This window comes from Aythya ferina (assembly GCF_964211825.1).
Source record: "Aythya ferina genome assembly, chromosome: 2".
Classification (NCBI taxonomy): Eukaryota; Metazoa; Chordata; class Aves; order Anseriformes; family Anatidae; genus Aythya; species Aythya ferina.
This window is the reverse complement of record NC_140297.1, coordinates 7,002,518-7,022,270: the sequence shown is the minus strand read 5'-3', so window position 1 is coordinate 7,022,270 and position 19,753 is coordinate 7,002,518. Positions and strand designations below refer to the sequence as shown.

Here is a 19,753-nt window from a genome sequence, read left to right as displayed (position 1 = left end):
CTCTTGCGTTAACTCCTCCGTTGCCTGCTCTGGCTTCCTCTCCTTGCAACGCTCGCGGGGTTTGCTTGTTCTGTGGAGTGTTTGGGGGCTTGGGTATGCAACTGAGAGCTAATATTGACAGGGGGAACTAAGTGAAATACAGATCCTGTCATTGATAAGGTGCAAAACGTTGAAAGTATTCCTTTAGAGGCACAGCACGGCTGTGAGCATGGACCTGGGGCACACAGCACCTCTGTGGGCTGTGCTGCTGCGGTGTCACCATGCGCTTGGGATGGGGAGAGCGGCTCCAGCGCGATAAACTAACGCCTGGGTAACTTCCAGGAGCTCTCCTGAAGGTGACGTTCAAGGGCATGAGTTAAAAACTACTCTCGGCTTCAGCTGTATATTCAGGCCAAGACCTAAACAGCTCCTCTGGGATTTTCACGGTGTGCTCAAGCCCTGCAAGTACTGTGGGAGTCCAAGTTGACCTGTCGGGGTGTCAACCCACGGCGTCCTAAACCAGGAGCTGGAATTGGAGAAACATCAAGCTGCCCTTGGTGCTTCTGAACCTGGCTCCTTAAGGACTCGAGAGGTTTCCTTTTCTTTTCAAAGGCCTCTAATTGAAGTAACCAGCAAATTCGTTGTGAATTCGCTAGCGTGAGAAACGGAGATGTTGTTCCTGAGCTGGGGGTGGGGGAGGAGGAGGAAGGGTGGCTGCTTCGAATTTCTCTCTCCCAGTCCTGCTCAGGAAATTCGCTTTCGTTTGCTGTGCTCGCACACTAGGGGCAGCTGTCCTGCGTGGGATGGGGAAGGGAAGACTGCGGAGGAAACCCATGTAGGTCTCCGTGGGATTTCAGATTACTGAATTTACCAAAACCACGCGAATGTGAACCATTTAAGATTGTGTTCTCCTTTTGAGACGTATGAAGTGCAGCGGATGCTGAATTGTTTGCAGAGCAGGGAGATGCTTCTATTGAACTCATAACAGGGAGGTAAACTGAGGCAGGTGTCGAACAGGGTTGAAATGCTTTCAAACACGGCTTTTCTCTAGAGCTGTGCCTGCCACTTTCTTTTTCAGTTGCCTGCACCGAAGGCAGATGCAAACGTTCAGCGCAGGGTGGGGCTTTGCCTGGCACAAGCCTCGCTCACCCTGCCCTGGTGCTGGAAGCGGCTGGTTCCTGCCCCCAGCCATGCCAGGCCTGAAGCACGGCCCCCAGCCCAGGGAACTGGTTTCCTTCGCAGCTCCAGCAGGCAGCAGAAGGTGTCGCAGGACCTGGAGCAGGAGCGAGCGCTGTTAGGGGAGGGTGGAGCGGCCTCTCCACGGCAGCGCAGACTTTGATTCGATCTGACCTGTTACGAAACCACATCTGGGAGTATTTTCCTCCGCCGCTCCAGATAAGCGTGAACGCTTTTTTTTTTTTTCTCAAACTTTCAGCTGCGGGCCTTTTGAACCCGAGTGGTTCCCTTGCCAGGAAAAGATAGCCTTGGAAAGGTGGTGAACCGTGCCTCGAGGAGCCACGAGGAAATCAAGTTTTTCAAGATTCTTGTTTAAATAACCTTCGGAGTCAAAGCTAGTCCTATCGGGCAGAATCACGGAAAAATAAGGTGTTTGAAGGTGTTGACCAGTGGTAAATCTAAACCTTGGTGGTAAACCTAAACCTCATTTTCAAGCCTTCTAATTCAAATGATGTTTTAAGTGGTACAATCTTGGAATTTGTGGACGCGCTTGGTGATAAAGATGCTGCAGTGGATCTCAGGTAAAGGTCCAGACAGAATCACTGCCTCTCTACTTAGGAAAAAAAAGTGAAAACAAGTCTAAAAGGCTCTGTTACGTTCCAGAGCAATCTTCAGTGCTTGCTCAGCTATCCCCCAGAATATCTGTTGTATGCAAATACCAGTCGGCTCCTCATTTAGGTGGAGGTAGGTATCCATTCCTGCAGCATGGAGGTGAATCACAAGCACTGAATCTGTTCACATGCACTGGTTCTTTCTCGGCTTGCCATACACACTTTGATCGCTGTGCATGCAAATTTTGAGTGTTGTATGAAGGATGCAGGATGAGAATGATGAGATAACTGGTATAAATGGCTAGCACAAGCTGCTGAAGTGCAGATTTTGGATTATCAAGCATAACGCGCCCGTCGGGATGAGGACAGGACAGGCAAAGAATAGCTTGTGAGCCTTGGGAGTTCCTGCAGGAGGGAAAACTGCTTGGAATTTCTTGTGGGACTTCCTGCGTGAATTGGAACATGAGGAGGAAATTTATAGTTGTTGAATTTGGATGAAGTCCCTAGGAGCTTGTGGATAATGGCCAAAGATTAATCTTTTGGAGGCATAAGACTAAGTAAATGATTTCTGAAGGCCTTTTAAGGACCAAAAGACCCTAATATGGGACATTCGGAAGACCTGTTCAGAAAAACTGCGGTGCTTACATCTTAAGTAGATCAGAACTGAAGAAATCATTACTCCCTGTCTTGGTTTGGATCATACTTTAAGCAGCGAGGTTTCCTTTCCGCCGTCTTTTTAATGTAGCAGTAAAGTTTTAATGAACGAGGGGTCAATATTTCTGGAATGGTTATCAGAATCCTTAAATATTTTAAATTACAGCAGGCAGAACAGCGTGCCTGCGAGATCTGAGCTGGTTATTTGTATTCTGCGGAGTGCTGACTTAAATGAATTTTAATTTGGAAAAAGAAGGAATACATAAGTGGTCGTCAGTGTGTGGGTGCCAACATGTGCGAGTGGAAAGCAAAATTATGCTATTAAAGTGTCCCTTGACAGCGTTGTCTCCTGAGTTAGTGGGATACATCTGTCTGGCTTCAACAGCTTGTCAGATTGTATTGCCAAAACTTCCTTCAAGATGTACGACCTCCTTTAAAGGTACTCTTGCTCCACGCAGAAGCGCTGGGATGCATCATGTGTAGGAAAACTCCATTAAATCTGTCCCGCGAGCTGTCAAAACAATCAGGCTCTTGACATTAGTGCAGTAGAGTGTGTTTTGTGTTAGGGCTTGGACTACCGTTAATAACAAATTGGTGGTGTTCTAAAATCTGTTTCAGAATCACCATTTGGAGTTAGAACTGGAAGTTTCTGCTCTGAAACTTGCACATAAGCAAGCACTCCGTAGTTTGCTGCAGGACTGTCTTCTTGTCGCCTTGCTGTCTTGGGAGGCGTCCGTTTCTAATAAATGTTCTGCTTCACCCACGTGGCTTGGTGCTGGTGAATAAATTCTAACGGGAGGTGTTAATGGGGCTATTTTAACTCCTTTCGTGTTTGTCAAAATTCTTGACAAATTCCTTGTTGGTTGCTAAACTTAAATCTAACAATTACTTAAATGCAAGATATGTTTGTGGTTGTTTTTTCTGAGTGGGAGCCTTATGATACCTCAACTATTTTTCTGCTTGTCCTCACTCATCTGCAGAAGTGTGGTGGTAGGACAGAGGAAGATTTAAGTGCAAGTGCCAGTGTTCCAGTGTGTAGCTTGTTGAAATGTCTGCTAGGTGAGCATCTGGGATGGTGTTTTGTAGCGTTGGGCTGTGCTTTTGTCAATACAAACCACTTGAAACAAGTGCAAGGTAATGGTGCTGCAGATAAATAAGATGATGCCTTCTCTCTTAGGATTTCCAGGCAAGATTGTGATCTTAAAAAGCCGTTCTCATTCATAATTTACAGCTGACGATGGGGCTGTTGGGTATACTTTTATTTGTTCTGAAGGTCATTTGGGCATCCCGTTACTTTGGCATCCAGCTGCTGATGTGGGCACGGGCTGTGTATGCCAAAGGGTGAAAGGATTTAAAGGTGGAGGCTGGGGAGGAGCAAAAAGCACAGAGTGAGCGGGGTGCCTGCAGCCAAGACTGAAGGGCAGCTCCTTGCGGGGGATGTTGGGCCGTGCCCCTGCACTTTTTACAGCCAGAAATGAAGATGGGGGTTATTTTCCCTAATAATAGGGCTAAGGATGTAAGCCCCTTCTGAAAGGCTTTGCTGTACCAACAGTAAATCTTGGCCCTTCGTCTACTGGCCTTTAGTAGTTTGTGTTTTACCCATTTCTGCCAAGTTGATGTCATGTAGTTAGCTTCTTAGCTAGTGTTTAAAATAGACTTGAATTTACGATTAACTGGATTAACTTATGATTTAACAGGCTAACAGCTGACTAATAACCACTGCCACACTCGGAGATTTTGGTGTCGGTGTGCAGGACTCACCCAGCAGACAAATGCAGCGTGCTGCTCTGTCTCTGAAGGTCGGCCTGAAGTTTGGGAGCCTTGAGCTGTAGCCTGATACTCCTCCTCTGCTCCAAGCTGCACGGCTGTGCGAGCCGAGCGCTGGGAGCTGGAAAATCCAGCTCCTGTTGGCAAGAACTTCCTCGTGTGCTGGAGCTGGACCGGCTGGGAGACATTTCACTTCTGAAAGGCAGTCTAAATGTAAAAATAGTGTACTGTCAGGGTACAGGTGTCATCATCAGTTACTTCCCTGGCACTTTATTTTTTTAGGTGGTTGGGGGGGATTCGTTTTTTTGCTGTTTATTCTATTTTGTTTTTTTCTCGTTCCTTGCAAAGATCAGAGTTCTGTGCTGTGACCTTTTTGTACTAGATGGTTTAAACACTGAGGATAGATTTAAAAAAAACTGTGTGAGCCAACAGATGGATACGCACTGGTTCAGAAGGTGAGAAAGCCAGCTGGCTGTCATGACAGGCAAAACATTTATAATATGTCATTGAAATCATGGGTTACCTATTCCATCTCCTCTGCCCTATGACAAAATCAACTATGTCATGCCATATTTGACAGGTCCTTGGCTTAACATTACCTTACTGTTTCCCAAGGTTGGTGACTCTTCCATGAGGCTATTCAGTACTCTGCGTGGTGTTATTCTTAATTCTGTGGGCTTTTTTCCTGATGTTTTACCAGGGCCTGTCATGCTGTGATTTCAGCATATCATCACTTTGAATGTTCCTTACCATTAACATTTTTTCTTTTGCTTTCAGAGGCTGCTCAGTTACTTTCTTCTTCCAGACAAAATCCTTTCTCAGTCATTTTTGTTGGTTTTACAGTGTAGAGTGTATAGTATAGGTGCGAAAGAGAACCTAGAAAAGGGGTAAGTGTGTAAGAAGAGAAGGCTTGCAATCAGAATCAGAGAGGAGGTGTCACTGACTAGCTCTGGCTGTATAAAGTGCTCTGAAGGTGGCGTTTAACTGATTGTAGCTGTTTGCAGCCCTGATTACTAAGGAGGGAAGGATCTTGGCACGTAAGCAGAGACAACATGCAAGGTGCACATAAAGTTAGTTCAAAGAGCTGGAATTGAGTTGGACTGGAGACAACAGTAACTTTTTGAAGTTGATATAAAGCCATGGGGGGAAGTTTTTGGAAAGGGAAATACTGTTTCAAGCATAATGGTTTTAGTGTTGCATGGCTTTGCATAGATCACAGCAAGGACTTGTGCAGGTTACTAGTGGTGACATTGTGTCCTTGTAGCAGCTGTGGCGGTGTGCTTGGGTCATGACCTGCTGATTCCCGGGCTAGTGCAGAAGAATTCAAGTGGTCAAGATTCAAATTTATGGTCTCTGAGCACTGTTTGCCTGTGCATCTGCTGACAGAGGTACAGGGGAGCTCACTGTGTCCTGCAGTGCTGGTGGGAGAGAGGAGCGGCACTGCTCCTTGTCTGTAGCCCTAAACACCACCATTTCTGTTCTGTGCTAAGAGATCTTCATCTCGTCAGGGTGGGTACCTCAGTTCCTGCTCCATGCAGCTTTGGGGAGCACCCAGCAGTGCAGGACACAGCAGGGAAACAGTGCTGTGTGCCCATTCTGACTGCAGGTAGCAGCAGCCTTTCCACGAAAGGTGGGTTTTGGCTGCCACGTGCAGCGCTAGCAGTTGTTGACATCGGGTTCAGCGGACTTTGGACCATCAGCAACGACAGAAGAGCCGGTTACATCAACCAGCAATTTTAGGGCGATACAGCCTGTCTGAGGCTGAAACTGCCTGTTGTTGCAAAGATCCTGTGGTGATCATTGCGCAGTTACACCTCTGGGTACCTTTACGCACACACAAGGGCCCATTCCCCACCATTTCAGTCGCATTTCCTGTAATTCACTTGGTGTTACGATGTGCTCAGGGTCAATCTCCTAGGCTTTCCTTTTGAAAATAATGCCAGGAAAAATTCGCTGACACTTCCAGAGGCTTTTAGCCTTCTGCTCGAGGGGTGGCTGTGAGCAACAACGAGACGTGGTGGGCACAGCTTTGGGCACAGTAAATGCAGTGGTTCTGGTCCTCGGATCCGTAGGATCTCACACACAGGCTGAGGTCTTTCATACTGACAAGGGTTCTGTCCTCTCGAGGTTTTCTGTTGGTGGTGTAGATCAGCTGGCTTAAAACAGTGAGATGTACAGCACGAGGAAATGGGGAGGAGTTCATTCTGCTGTCTAACCAAAATGCAAAGTTTGGGTAGAAAGACACGCTCTGCATTGTTCAATGGCACGCTGCTGCACCAGGCAACCAGCTGCGTGTAACTCACTGTGCCTGGTGTTAGCTTCAGCCAGTTGTGTAGAAATGGAATAAGGAAAATGTCTGCAAACCCGCTGTGAACCCAAACAGTTGTTTTATCACCTGCAACGTGTGTGTAACGGAGCTCATAACCACTGTGGCTGAATTCAGCAGCATTGCAAGTGCAGTTCCTACCTGTACCATGGATGGAGGGCTAGAGCTGGTGGCTTCGGGAAGGTCTGCCTCTTGAAAAAGTGCTAAAACCTCCTCGTCCTGATATTTCTAACTTAAAAAAAAAGTAATTTAAGTTGTACACCCCGGCAAGCCCTAGCTTCAGGAAGGAACTGACTGGAAGCTGGGAGTTGCTTTGTGTTGAAACTGAAACTTTGAAGCTGAAGAAGGGGAATGCGTGGAATGCGTTAAAGCAAGAGACGTTTTTATTTCCAGTGGCACAGATTTTTGAAGCTGATTCAATGATGAAACAATGGCAGTTACTGGAAGTATTTTTCAAAGGCATTTCATGTTACACACACCCAGTGATCCAAGGAAAGGTCAGGTTTATTCAGCTCCCTAATTATCTGCCTGAAATGTGTGCGCAGGGAGAAGGGACTTGACTTCTACCCAGCACGGAGTTAAATTTTGCCTCTTGGGGGGGAAAAATAGTGTAAAGTTGAGTCTTTCTCTCTAAGTGTGTTGTAAACTGAAACATTAGGGTCTGATTTTTAGGTTTAACAAGCTTCCTTTTCAGAGTACAGCGTATCAAATTGTACCACCAAGCATTTAGTTTGGCAATAAACTCCCTAATCAGGGTAGCAGCACGTGCCTGGCAGGTTGAGTTACCTCTGAGTTTCTGCTGTCACCTTAAATCCTTCATCCATGGAGCTGCAGGGATGCGGGGTGTCTGCAGGCAGTCTGAAGAGAATACAGAGGATGGTGTTTATCTGCACAGGTGAATGTCTGAATTTCCTCGGTCGTGGGGAGAGTGCAGGATGCAGTTCACCTGAGCTGTTTAAAGCACCTTTAATGCAGCCAGCTGTGAATACTGTGGCTAGGTGAGATGTACACCAGGCAAGTTTCTGGATTTCTTTCTAAAGCCTTGTAGCAGCTTTTCCATCTTTAACAACTGGTAGTTAGCATGTGAAATTAAAATCCTTTATCAAAAGGGAAATATCAGGCAAGCTCTCGCTCTTTATTCTGCTGGCAAGGGTAAGAAGCAGAGGTAACTGCACTGTGCACTGAAATACCTGAAACTTATCTTCTGACAATCACTTGGTGAAGTTGGTGACTTAAATGAGGCAAAATGGACATATGGAAGTGTCAGCTAAGCTGTTGCATCAAAACAACAGAATTTTTTCTCTAAATACTTCCCTTGACACCCAGTGCATTGCAACAACCTGTAAGTGAACATGGAGGGGCAAGCACTGCTGCTGGATAGAGCAAGGTGGTTGTTCCACATCAGGGATTTTCTGCTTTCCTTATAGAAAATTTTATCTGGAGAGCATTATTAGGACTTCTTGGTTTGTTTTGAGGGCTTGTTGCTGGCAGCCTAGCCAGGGCCTGCACAAATACATGTGAGTTTGTCTGCTTTGAAATATGAAGGAAATGAGGAAGCCGGCTGCCTTCCGTTCAGAGGGACTCTCAGATTGCTTCTGGCTTGCAGAGGAATACCTCTGATAAACCTCAGAAAGGTTGTGCAAGGCAGGAGGAAGGGAAATGTGTCCTTTTCCTCCTCCAGGCTTGTGCTCTTTATACTATAGACTGTCACGTGAGCGTCATCTTCTGCTCTAGGAGTGGTTCTTGCTACAATACCTTGCCTGAGACCTCAAATACCTTGCCTTGTGTCATGATGGGAAAGTAGATCTGGAGAAGGCAGGGAGCAGTGCTAGCAACAGCACAGAGTGCCACAGAAGTTGAAAAAGAGCTTGTGTTGTCCTGAAATACTGTTCCAGTTGTCATTAAGGTCTCTTCTGTTCCTGAGGTCCTTTTATAAGTACAGATCTTGTAGTTTGTCCTCGAGAAAGCTCCGATAGCACCTTGAGAGGAGTGCCACCAGTCCTGAAGTTGTGAATGGAGCATGAATATCAGAAGTGCAGCAATTGAGTTTTAAGGCTGTGTCAGAGATTCTTCTCTAGAAGCGTGAGAGGACCTTTTTTTTAAATCCTGTTACCATACTGATGATGTCACAAGGAAATCACTACGAAATGGGTAAAACTGCATCTCAAAATAGACGTATGTGCCATGATTATACATGATAATTCCTTGTAATTCAAAGTAGTATTAATAGAACTAAGTTGTATCTGAATAAAACACAACTCATATTGTCTCTGGAAGTTTAGGAACAGAATTCTCCGTTGACCCAGATATTTCTCTAGCCATTAGAATGATTTATTGAACTGCATAGCAATGGTCAGCAGAATAGCAACTGCATGTGGTTAGTACCTGAGAGGGAGAAAAATCTTAGTTAACCATAGAGAATTGCTAACGATGAAGCCTGGGATGAATGATGAGTTAATAATGAATTTGAGATCTCCTATCTTGTGAAAAGATTGTTATCCAAGACCAGTTCTACAATTCCCTTTGCCACCTGGTTGAACCTTCCATCTGCTCCAAAAAACCATTTGGTCCTCTTCAGTGCTCTGAGGACAAGGAGATAATTTGCCCCAGGAAGGTGCTGGGGTCTCCATTTTGCACATCTTGGTTTTCCAAATTTAAAAAAAGATAAAGGTCCCAACGTTCAAGTTACTTATAACTTTAAGCATTGAATTGTAATCTGTGTGAAACACAGCAAGTTGGGTATCAATGTGTGTGAGATGCTGAAGTTTGGGCATGCGGTAGGGTTATCTAATTCAATACCACTGCCAGCATTTTATTTTGAAATTCCTTGGACTTTCTTTGACAAAATCTGAACTGATTTGTTCTGTAGGTAGGAGCAGATCTACTCAGAGACTGACTTCTGTAAGATGCTGGGTTTGTGGTATGGATGGGTTAGATGCTGCCAGCCGTTCAGCGTTTAATAATTAAGCACAGCGCACAAGCAGGCATTTCTGTGAAAAAGATGGATTGAAGAAACCACAGGCACCTAAAATCCGACTGGAACAGAGAAGGGCAACTCCTCAGGGGCTGTCGCTCCTGACCCCATCATATTTTTTACTGATGGCTCCTGCAGCTCATTTCTAGCACTGAGAAATCCTCCCTGGTCAGATCAAACTGCGCTGCCTGTGGCCGTCATCGTGGTGATGCCACGTTAGAGGGCAGCTGCGGGGCCGGGCTTGCACAATGCTATGCTTGTGGGGCCGTTGTTCGCCTGCCTGCCTGGCCGCTTGCATCATTTCTGTCTCCTGGGGAGATCATTCAGGGGGGAAGTTGGCAGCAGATGAGACTTTCAGCTGGGTTTTCCCTCTGCCTGTGGACGTGGGGAGAGGTTGGCAGGCAGGTGGCACACCAAAAAGGTGATAGCCTCTTTTGGGAGGCCACCTGCTGAGGAGCACACACAAGCTGGGTTGCTCATGTTTGTAGTGAATTGCCTTGTGTTGTGTAGCCTGAAATGTAAGGGTAGACTAAATACCACAGCTCTTGTCTGAGAAGTAAAAGGACAAGTAAAAAAACTCAGCTGGGTTGCATTGACAGTAGCAATGGCATTTGTAGCTGATGTGGTGTGCTCTGCCTTATTTAGCAGGTGGTCTGTTGGGTGAATAGAAATGTGGCAGCTTATTTTTTGACATGGTTTTCTCTCTGGAAATTGTTCCTTTTCTCTTTCAACAGTAGAAAACTTTTTTTTTTTTTCTGTACCACTCCAGTGTCAATTCGTAAATGTCCAATACTTCTGGACAACCTCAGCTGAGCTTCCAGCCACCTGGGACTTGGATTCTAGGTACCACCAAATCCATCCCTACAAACTCTTCCTCTCCCATCCCTCCAGGGAGAGGGAGGTGAGGAAATCTGGAGCATTTTGCTTACAACTCCTTTGCTGTAAAATATCCACTGCTTGGAGCTACAGCAGCCAAGTATAGCTGGAGGAGTTATCCCGTTGCCCTGCCCCAGTGTTGCCCTTACTTGATTCATTCATTTCTTCGTAGGAATTTAAGCTCTCTGATGCTGAACGGAGAATCAGAAGGTTAAACCATCATCTCCCAGTAAGGTTTTTGTGCTTCTGATCTGGAACTCACAGGTCTGCATCAGTTCGCGGAGCTGCTCCCAGCGGCCGTCGCCTTGCTCTTGCTCATGACACTTCTCCTTTTGGTTTCCACGGATGTTTATTTCCCTAAAACCCGAAGGCAGGAAAAGTCCCATTGTGGAGGATAATGCGAGGAAAAGCTTAGCAAACCGAAAAGCACTCGGTGTCTGTTCCCAACGAGGGCACGTGAGAGCTGGGCCTCTCTTGAGGCGTGCACCCTCGAGTAACAGAGCATGGCGTAAGCCCCCTGGCTCTTCGGTCCTCTAGGTTGCTGTGTGCAGGCAGTGTGGGTACGGCTGGTTTGTGTCGTTCCCCCTTGCCCTGCTCCCTGCAGTGAGCACAGCTGGGTGCCTTTCCTTGGCCTGTGCCTGGCAGGCTGTGCATTTGTGTTGTAATTCTCCGAAAACCCCGAGCGGAGCTGCCTGATCTTTCTGGGGAAAGAGGAGACAGGAGCTCAGCAGTGACCTGAATTCTCCTCTCTGTCCGTGAGCCTGGTTCAAAGGCCTGGAATAAAAACCTGTGGGACAAAGTTCAGGCCGAGCTGTTGTTGACACAGTCCTGCATGCTTCCCGGGCATGGGACGTGGCACGGGGGCTGGTAATGACGTAGGCTCTGAATTTTTGGGAGCCTTGCTTCAGCAGGATGCTGCTGTGTGTGTTTACCCATGGGGTACATGGCTGACCCTAAGGCTGGGGGGCTGCCCTGTGGCTCGGGGAGAAAAAGCAGGATCATTTGGGATCCCAGCCGTGGCATTGCAGCAGGTTTGTTAGGGAGCTTGAAGGAAATGAGGAGGAGAGTGGTGGAATAGTGCTGCAGTCTTTTATTTTGGTTTGTTTCTTTCCCTTTCACTGCTGGGAGGAAAGCAGTAATTAATGCAGCTGGATGTTACATGCAGCATTTGCTCTTGGCTCAGACTCCTTCCTAGTACTCGGTTTCCAAACTTAGCACAGCCGGTAGCAGCCGTGTCTTGCAGTTTAGGATCCTTCTTAGGGGGAAAGCTGTTCAGCAGTGAGCTGTGCTCAGCTTTTCTGTTCTAGGTAGACAACCTGAAGATATAACAGCTCTGTTTTAGAATAAAGCGTTTAACCTGCTGGTGGTGCTGCCCAGAGAAGCTGTGGATGCCCCGTTCCTGGAGGTGCTCGAGACCAAGTTGGATGAGGCCCTGGGCAACCTGACCTTGTGGGTGGCATCCCAGCCCGTGGCATCTTTGGAGCTGGGTTGTCCTTAAGGTCCCTTCTACTGAACTGGGTATCATATCTTTACTTGCACTGTTGTATCAGAAAAAGATACCTAAGAATTTGAATTTTATTTTAAAAAGAGCTTTCAAAAGGTTCCATGCTGGTTTTTGAATAAACCACCAAGATTGGTAGGGTAACAGTAAAGGGATAAAAGCATGGCAGAGCTGGGAAGTGATGTTAAATAAGCTAAGCAGTGAGTTGATGAAGGTTATGGCTTTCTTTAATTGCAAGATCCCGAGGTGATGATACTCTGCAACGTTTTCTTCCTCAGTGTCTGCAGAAGTCAATCCAGAAAGTGTTGCAGTTAATGAAGGAGCTGACTTTGTGTGTAGATACTGAATGGAACTGCCCTTGCACCGCTCTCATCCTTTACCTTATTTGTCTGACTTGTCATTTTTAGCATGCTGTTAGCAAAGCGATTTCCTAAGTATGTTGACATAAAAAGTAAAAAATTTGAATGTGAACGGGTCAAGAGCCTTGTATGAGGAAGCAAGAACCAGGGAAAAAAATGGAAAACTGTTTTCTCATACCTCCTGGAGGAATGCTTAGGAAAGAACTTTTTTCTCCAGCAAAGTGTAAACATAACGTGGTTGAAGCACTGCCAGTGGACAATCTTTATACAAAGCAATTAAGTCAGGAAAATAGTTTTGCTGCAGCCTGGCTCACCCGAAATATCAGTTATTGTTGATGTCATTGAAATGCTTCTACTGAGTAGGATGGTCTTGATGCTAACTTTTAACTCGGGGTCATATTTTGTTTATACTTTCATCAGCAAGAAGCATAAAGGAACACAGTGTGTACTCATCCAGAGGCAGCTAGCACACTTGGCAATCTTTATAAGAGTATATTTGTCCAGTAAACATGATGTAATAGGATCTAGTGGATTCCCAAATGTAGATGATGTGCTGTAATGGAAATTCTGTTAAGACTTTGGTAATGCTTTAAAATATCTTTTTTTTCAGAGCTTTAAAGTTACTTATGGTCAATGTATGCGACTCATTTTCATTTATCATCTTGTAAAATCTTTCAAGACAGCTTAGTTTCCTTTTTTTAAATTTGCTACTAAGTACAACATGGAAACTGGGAATGTTGAGTCATCTGCAAAAGTTGCTGCTAAATTGCTTTAAAAAATAAAAATCCAATGATGCTGCCTCAATCATTATGCTTAAAATACTGCATCTACTGCTCTGTTGTTGTGGGACATTAATAGGATGAGTAGAAGAAGAGAGTATGTTGATCTCAAGAGTTTTGAGGTCATCCTTTTGTCAAGGGAAAGGTATCCAGCCTTCTAGTCAACCCAAATTTAGTTAATGCTATCCAAGTGACTAGTTGTCCATGAGATGACTTAAAAATTATTTCTGGTTTTCTTGCTTCTGGATGGAAAAACCTTCCAGATATAACAGTTTGTTAAATTTAGTTTTCTGAGGGTTGGACTTTGCAACTTTCAACTGGAAGAGACATTGAAATAATGCTATAAGATCTGTGTTAAAACAAAAGCACAACGCGTGTTGAGTAGCTTCTGCAGTGTTTTTGGTGTAAGCTCAGGAGACTCGGTGCCTAGGAATAGGCACTTAATTTAAAAATAGGTCAGTTGTTGTGTATGGATAGTTTACGTGTACCATACAAAGCTCGTATCAGCTCTTGTAAAAAAAAAAAAAAAAAAAAAAAGAATAAAAATTACTCTGTCTACTACCAAATGTGAAGTGGTAACAGCCTGCAGACTTGTTCCAATACCAATGATCTTTTTCCTTGCTTTACAGGAAAATCTTCACTGACGATTCAGTTTGTGGAAGGGCAGTTCGTTGATTCATACGATCCAACCATAGAGAATAGTAAGTAAACTGATAAGCTGCTCTTCTGTAGCTAGTTTTGTTAAAAGTCATGGTTATATAAGTGCCTATGTAAATAATCTGTATTTTAACATTGCAGCTTGTTACTTTAATGTTTAAGTTCAAGTTGAATTAGCACAGTAGGATGTTGAGTCTGTGTGTTAGTCTGGAATTTGGAATGAAGTAGTCAGCACAAGATTACTTCTTGACTAACACAATAATTAGGAGTCAGTGGCCATCAGCACATTTTATTCAGGATTATTTTACTGTTTGCAACTAAAAAATCAAACACTGGGAGCTAAAATTCAAACACTGCTTTCTGAAGAACCTCTTGTTTTGCTTTAGCAAATCAAGCTGGATAATTTGCCTTTTGACCTGAGTGATCTGTCAGTCCTTCTAGGGCTCTCTTAAGCAGTTTCCATCATCCTGTTTTACTTTGTTAGAGTTATAATACGGTTTGCTTTGAATTAAAACCATTAACAAATGAGATATTGTGCATTAGATTTCAGTACTTTAGATCTTGGCAGTAATTGGGACAGGTAGTTTTTCACTGTCTGCACTATAAAAATGTGAAATATTTAAAGTAATCTTGTAGTTTTCTACATGTATGTGGAAGTGATTTGAGATGCAAAGAGTCAAAGTCTGTCTCCAAAGTGTGGGGGAGTGTCTGTATATCTTGTTTTAGGATTTTGACACCTTGGCATGGGCTTGTTTCACCCTTTACAAACTCATGGACAATAGGTTTCTGTAGCAAAACTCCTGTGCTCTCTAGTTTTGTGTCTATCACTGGTAGCATTTCTTAACTATATGAAAAAAGACTCATTTAAAACATCACACCCAGAGTTACTCTATGCCTGGATTTGGTTAGAATCTCTGGCTACTAAGCTTGATTACGTACATGTGGATAATTGAGCTGTGCATCAATTCTGCAATTATTTGGCACTTCTAGTTGGCAGCACTCACTCTCTTAGGGTACAGAGCATTAAGTATGTCATGGCCATGAAAACTTTGGGCATGGGGACATCTTGAAAAAGCTCAACAGTTCGCATGATTTCATGCTTGTTCAGAAAACAAACAGCATTATTCTTTTGGCGCAAGTCTTGTGATCTGCGGGATCGCTGGAGGAGTTTGCTTTCTGAAAGGTAGAGAATTGAAGGTCCCTTCTGGCTTCAGAATGTGTTGCTGGGAAGTAGGGGTTGAAAACCTACAAGATGTGCCCCGAGGTTCAAAACAGTAGGAAGTCTGTCCTAGTATAAAATGCTTCTTTTGAATTAAGTTCTTAATCTTTCACACGCTTTTTCTAATTATAATTTCTTAATCAGTCAAGCCTTTTGACACCTCTAGCTGTATGCTTCTGATTCTGTCTGAGGTCATAAGGTATAATACGTGTAATCAACTCTGCATGCTTTCCCTGCATTTAATTTTGAATCCAATTAACAACACTGAGAAAAGAGAAATCCAAGTTCACGTAGAAGGGATGATGATGAAGGCTGTTGGATTTCTTCAGTGCTTTAAAGCAGGCTGTAAAACCTTTTAACTTTCATGTAGTGATCGGGGGGAAAAAATACAGGCTGAAGAGTGGTCTGGCCTATGTGATTTCTGTTTTGTCTCCAAAAATTGTTATTGATAATGATCAAAATATTTTAACAGCACTGATGAGAGGGTAGGAAACTGCAGTACTGCTGGTAGCTTGGTCTTTACAATTTTTGTCCTCAAATAATATACCTTGCATGAGAAATCGAGTCTAAAATTAAACTGCACTGAAAGCAAGCTATAGTTAAGCTCTCCCAGGAACAAGATGCATAGAGTGTAAGCCTCGAACTATAAGAACATGACCTAATATTCCAGCAGTTTCCTTTTCCAATGTAAAAATCTTTACCTTCTTTGGAAGTGGTGCAGGGAAAATAAGCTGCATCGGGTTTCACTTAATGTTCATTAAAGTCAGCACTTCTCTGCTGCATTTTGCTTTGTTTATATTACATTAGAACCAGAAAAGTTAGTTTATCTAAGTTAATAAGCGTGTTGAATTCAGTTGCTTCTCATAAACTTGTGCATCGGGAAGAGTAACTTGTGCCATTTTGTGGCAGCAGCGGAGGTGAGTTAATTGCTTAGCGAAATAGGATTTCCTCTTCCTAATGTCCCAACGAGAGTGACGCTGTGATGGGTGGCTGTTCTGGAGACAGCCAGGTTGAGAAACCAGTGGAACAATTACGTGAGGAAATCGTGGAAAGAGAAGCAAAACCACTGCAGAGCAGGAGTGCATGGAAGGAGTCTGTGTGGACGCGGAGCTGGCTGGAGGCAGATGAGCTCAGGCGTTCTATCGTGCGCTTCCCCAAAGACCTGAAGAATTTTAAACTCTTAAATTTTTATTGGACTAACACCAAAAATCTTAATTTGGAGCTCAAAGCAAATAGGTCAGAAGGAATTGAAAATGAAGACGACGTGCCCACACCCCCCCCTGCCCCCGTCTTTGCAGGGATCTCTTCGGTTATCATTAATTCAGTGACTTTGTGTTGCAGGAAAGCTGCATCTTGCCTGCATCTCAGCAATATTTTCTCCAGCAAACCAGGCTTGGTAACTCCCTGGGGGAAGCAGTCTTTCCCTAGGGTCTTTCTACCCCCCTCCCTTTTTTTTTTTTTTTTTTTTTTTTAATACAATGGTGATTAAAAGTGTATTAGAAAGGGGAGGGGGCTGGAGGCACCTGGTAGCTGTGGAGCTAATACACAGAGGTTTGGATGGGCTGCTGGAAGCACCCTTAAGGCTCAGCTTCTCCCAGGTGTGTCAAGCCAGCTGTGCTGGAAGGTGACAGTCTGCTGCTTCCCAGAAGCTGCTGCTGAGTGGCCTTCTCAAGGGGTGTAAATGAGGCTTCTGAGAAAAACCCAAAATAGCTCTGTTGTATTACACACCTTGGTGATATAAAAGATGTCCTGAGGGATTCATGATAGGCACTGACCTTGGATTAAAGATAATTAGGAAGGTTTGCAAAAGGTAGGAAGTGATGAACCCTAATAAGCTGGATGCATTTACCAGCCAGGAGCTCTGGGAATCGTTTCACACCACTCCCCTACCTCTTACTCAGTGGAGGTGTTGGTCTGAAAGCACATTCATAAGCCTGGTACGCGTTTCTTACCATAATGGCTTGCTCTCACAGCAGCTGGCACTTGAGTTGCATGTGCAAACCACTTCATTCGTGTCAGTGGAACTGAATGGCCTTGGGCGTGGGGAGCAGTGGCCAGAGGTGATGGAGTTGCTGTGGGAGTTACGCTGCTTCTGAGGCATGGCAGCAGTTGGGGCTGTGCTGTGCAGAACTGTCCCTGACAGCAACGTGGCTTTAGTTCCCTTTGTAGCTCCCCTTAGCTGCATGAATGCATCTGTTTGGAGGTGTGCTGGTCACTGCATCACCCAATTCTGAGTTGCACCAGAGCTGAACCAACCGAAGGTGGAATGGGATGGCAGTTTCTACACATAATGCCACTTAAGCTGTGTGTTGCAAGCTGTGAGCATCTCCTGTTCTGAGATCCGTGTGCTTCATTGAGCTAAAACAGGCTTCAGCCATGCTTCAGCTGATGAGCAACGTTTCACAGATGGCCGTGTTATGACGCGGACTGCGGAGACTCGTTCTGGTCTGCAGAAATCTCTTCTTGTCATCGCAGGAGGAGCCGTACTGTGCCATGGTGGTGTTACTGGTTGCATTTATCTTGCTTGTAGGCACAGGAGCAAGCAACACGTCCCAGAATGGCTCATGGGTCACTGACCCTCACTAAATACAGCTGCAGGTTTTTCCTGGGATGTAATTCTTACCAGGAGTGTTCTTAAAAAGCTTCAGCAAAGAGCAGGGAGTTGTTAATTCTGACAGCATCAGGAGAGGGTTGTGCTGCCCAAGTAAGCTGTTGCTGGTGCTGGAAGTCTCCGTGCTGAGCTAACAGTTCTCATCACGCAGCCTGCGGTGACTCCTCCACCGTTTCCCTTCCCCAGCTCTGTCACAGTTTGCTTTAGGTACTGATGATGATGATGTCTCTGCTGCTCGGTCTATTCTAGGCTTCCAGAATAGGCTGAAAAAGCTGCCATCTGTCTCCGTCCCTTTTTAAATATTAACTTCATGGGGCTCTTGAAACTAGTTTGATTACAGAGCACTTCGATGTGTGTGTGAGGTGTCAAGAGACTGGAGAGAGGCTGTTACTGTTAACGCAGGACATCCCTCCAGATGAGGCTGTTTTCCCTCACGCTTGAAGCAGCGACGCCGTTTATGGCAACCCTGCACCTTAACATCTGTTCCAGCAAGCAGTGGCTTCTGTCCCTGCCACAGCAAAAAGCTTTTGGGGATTTCTGCTTCCTAACCTCTGGGGATAGGCAGGATCTGGTAGGAGCTTTTCTTGAGGCTTCATTCAAATTGCACTTGTATCGTGATGGAAACTGCACGCACGCTCCATGCTGTGTGTGTGGACATCCTGCGTTAGTTTGGCTTGGCTTTGTTTGAGTTGCCCCTTTTTAAGAAGGATGCTTGGATTTACTAGGGCCGAAACTGAGAGTTTTGGATATTTCAGCGTGGAGTCAGCCCATTTACTCGAGATAATGCGTGCGTTGTGGGGGCTTGGCAGGGCAGCAAGTGCTGGCGGGGAGGAGGAAAGCTGGCGAACTTCAGCTTCTAGGGGAGCCTGTACGAGACACAGAAGGCGTGGGCAGGATTGCGCAGTTGGATTGAGAACAGGCAGCCTCGGATGGCCAGTTCAGGGCACGATCAGCATGTCGCTGCAGAGTTGGCTATTTTCCAGTCGTCGTTGCAAGGAAAGTTGAAGCTTCTCGTGACTTAATACCTGGGAAAATTCCCTTATCCAGGAGACAACACAAACCTTATTCGGTGTATTTGTACTGTCCAGTTTCTGTGTGTTACAGTCCGACACTAAGGGCAAAACGAAGCTCTGGAGCTGGCTCTGTGCTCTGCTTGCTCCGTGTAGTGCTCGGTAGCACATCATGCCACAAGAGCTCTGACACGCTTTGCTTTTGCAGTTGCATAATACAAACACTGAGTAAGGTTCCTCAGCTCGCAGTGCGTTGGCATCTCATAAATCCCGGGAAGAGAAGCAATTCTCATCTCTCAGGAACTGAATGTACTTCCTGACTGAGGACTAAACAGACTGGTAGCTACGGCAAATGTGCAAGCACGGTGGTGAGCTGCTAGCTACATTCCCATTATTTAGCTTTAGCATATTCATAAGCTAGGCTGTGTGTGTCTTAGCCTCCAAAGAGTTTTTTTTTAATGCAGATCATTTACCTCGTGGTATTTACATTTAGGAAATTGATCTTGCTAAACTGCTTGGAAACTGGGGAGAATACCCTATATTAAGTTCAAAGTTGGCTTTGATGCTAATTGTATGGAAGTGTCTCATGTTACCACAAATTACAGTTGCCTGGAAGTCTCTTTGAAATGCATGTAAAAAGCTTTTTTTGCTCTTCATTTTTAAGTAACTCTGAAGGAAGAACTGCTGCGTGCAGCATAAGAATCTTTTTGAAGAATCTTTTGAAATTTGAAATTTTAAAGTAATTTTCTGAGGTTCAATACCAAAAATGTGCTAGTTGAAATTACAGCAATCTGATCTAGCTACTTTAAAGTCTCTAACGAAAGCTCTTTTTCTTAACCTTTCAGCTGACAACGGCACAGATAAGTGACTTCTGATCCCTTCCTTGTTCATAATTCTGAAATGTGTGTTTCTTATTTCTTCCAGCTTTTACAAAATTGATCACAGTAAATGGCCAAGAATATCATCTTCAGCTGGTTGACACTGCTGGCCAAGTAAGTAATCTTTCTTCCTTTGAATCTCATCAGGGATAAGGCAATGGCTATTCATACTCCTGACGAGCGAAGTTGGTTGCGACCACGCGTTCAAAGCTGAAGTTCAGCTTCTAACTTAGTCCTCAGGGAGCTGCGTGGTATTTATGTAAGGCCTTTTTTTTCCTGTCTATTGAAATTGAAACAGTAGCTAGTGGTTCAAGTACGTATGCCTAAAAAAGTGAAGAACAACCTGCTTTAACTCTGATGTACCAGAAGGGCTAAA

General features: G+C 44.8%; 1 protein-coding gene across 3 annotated transcripts in view; it reads left to right on the top strand.

The window, feature by feature from the left end:
* Positions 1 to 19,753, top strand: part of RHEB (Ras homolog, mTORC1 binding) — a 39,491-nt gene that overhangs the window by 4,720 nt on the left and 15,018 nt on the right. For 2 of the 3 annotated variants that reach the window (XM_084507359.1, XM_084507357.1), the window contains exons 2-3: positions 13,632 to 13,703; positions 19,424 to 19,491. In XM_084507359.1, the coding sequence (XP_084363485.1) occupies positions 13,632 to 13,703; positions 19,424 to 19,491 (140 nt within the window). Of the gene's footprint in view, positions 1 to 1,702; positions 1,737 to 13,631; positions 13,704 to 19,423; positions 19,492 to 19,753 lie in introns of those variants that run through there. The other variant, XM_084507358.1, reaches the window with a different exon arrangement.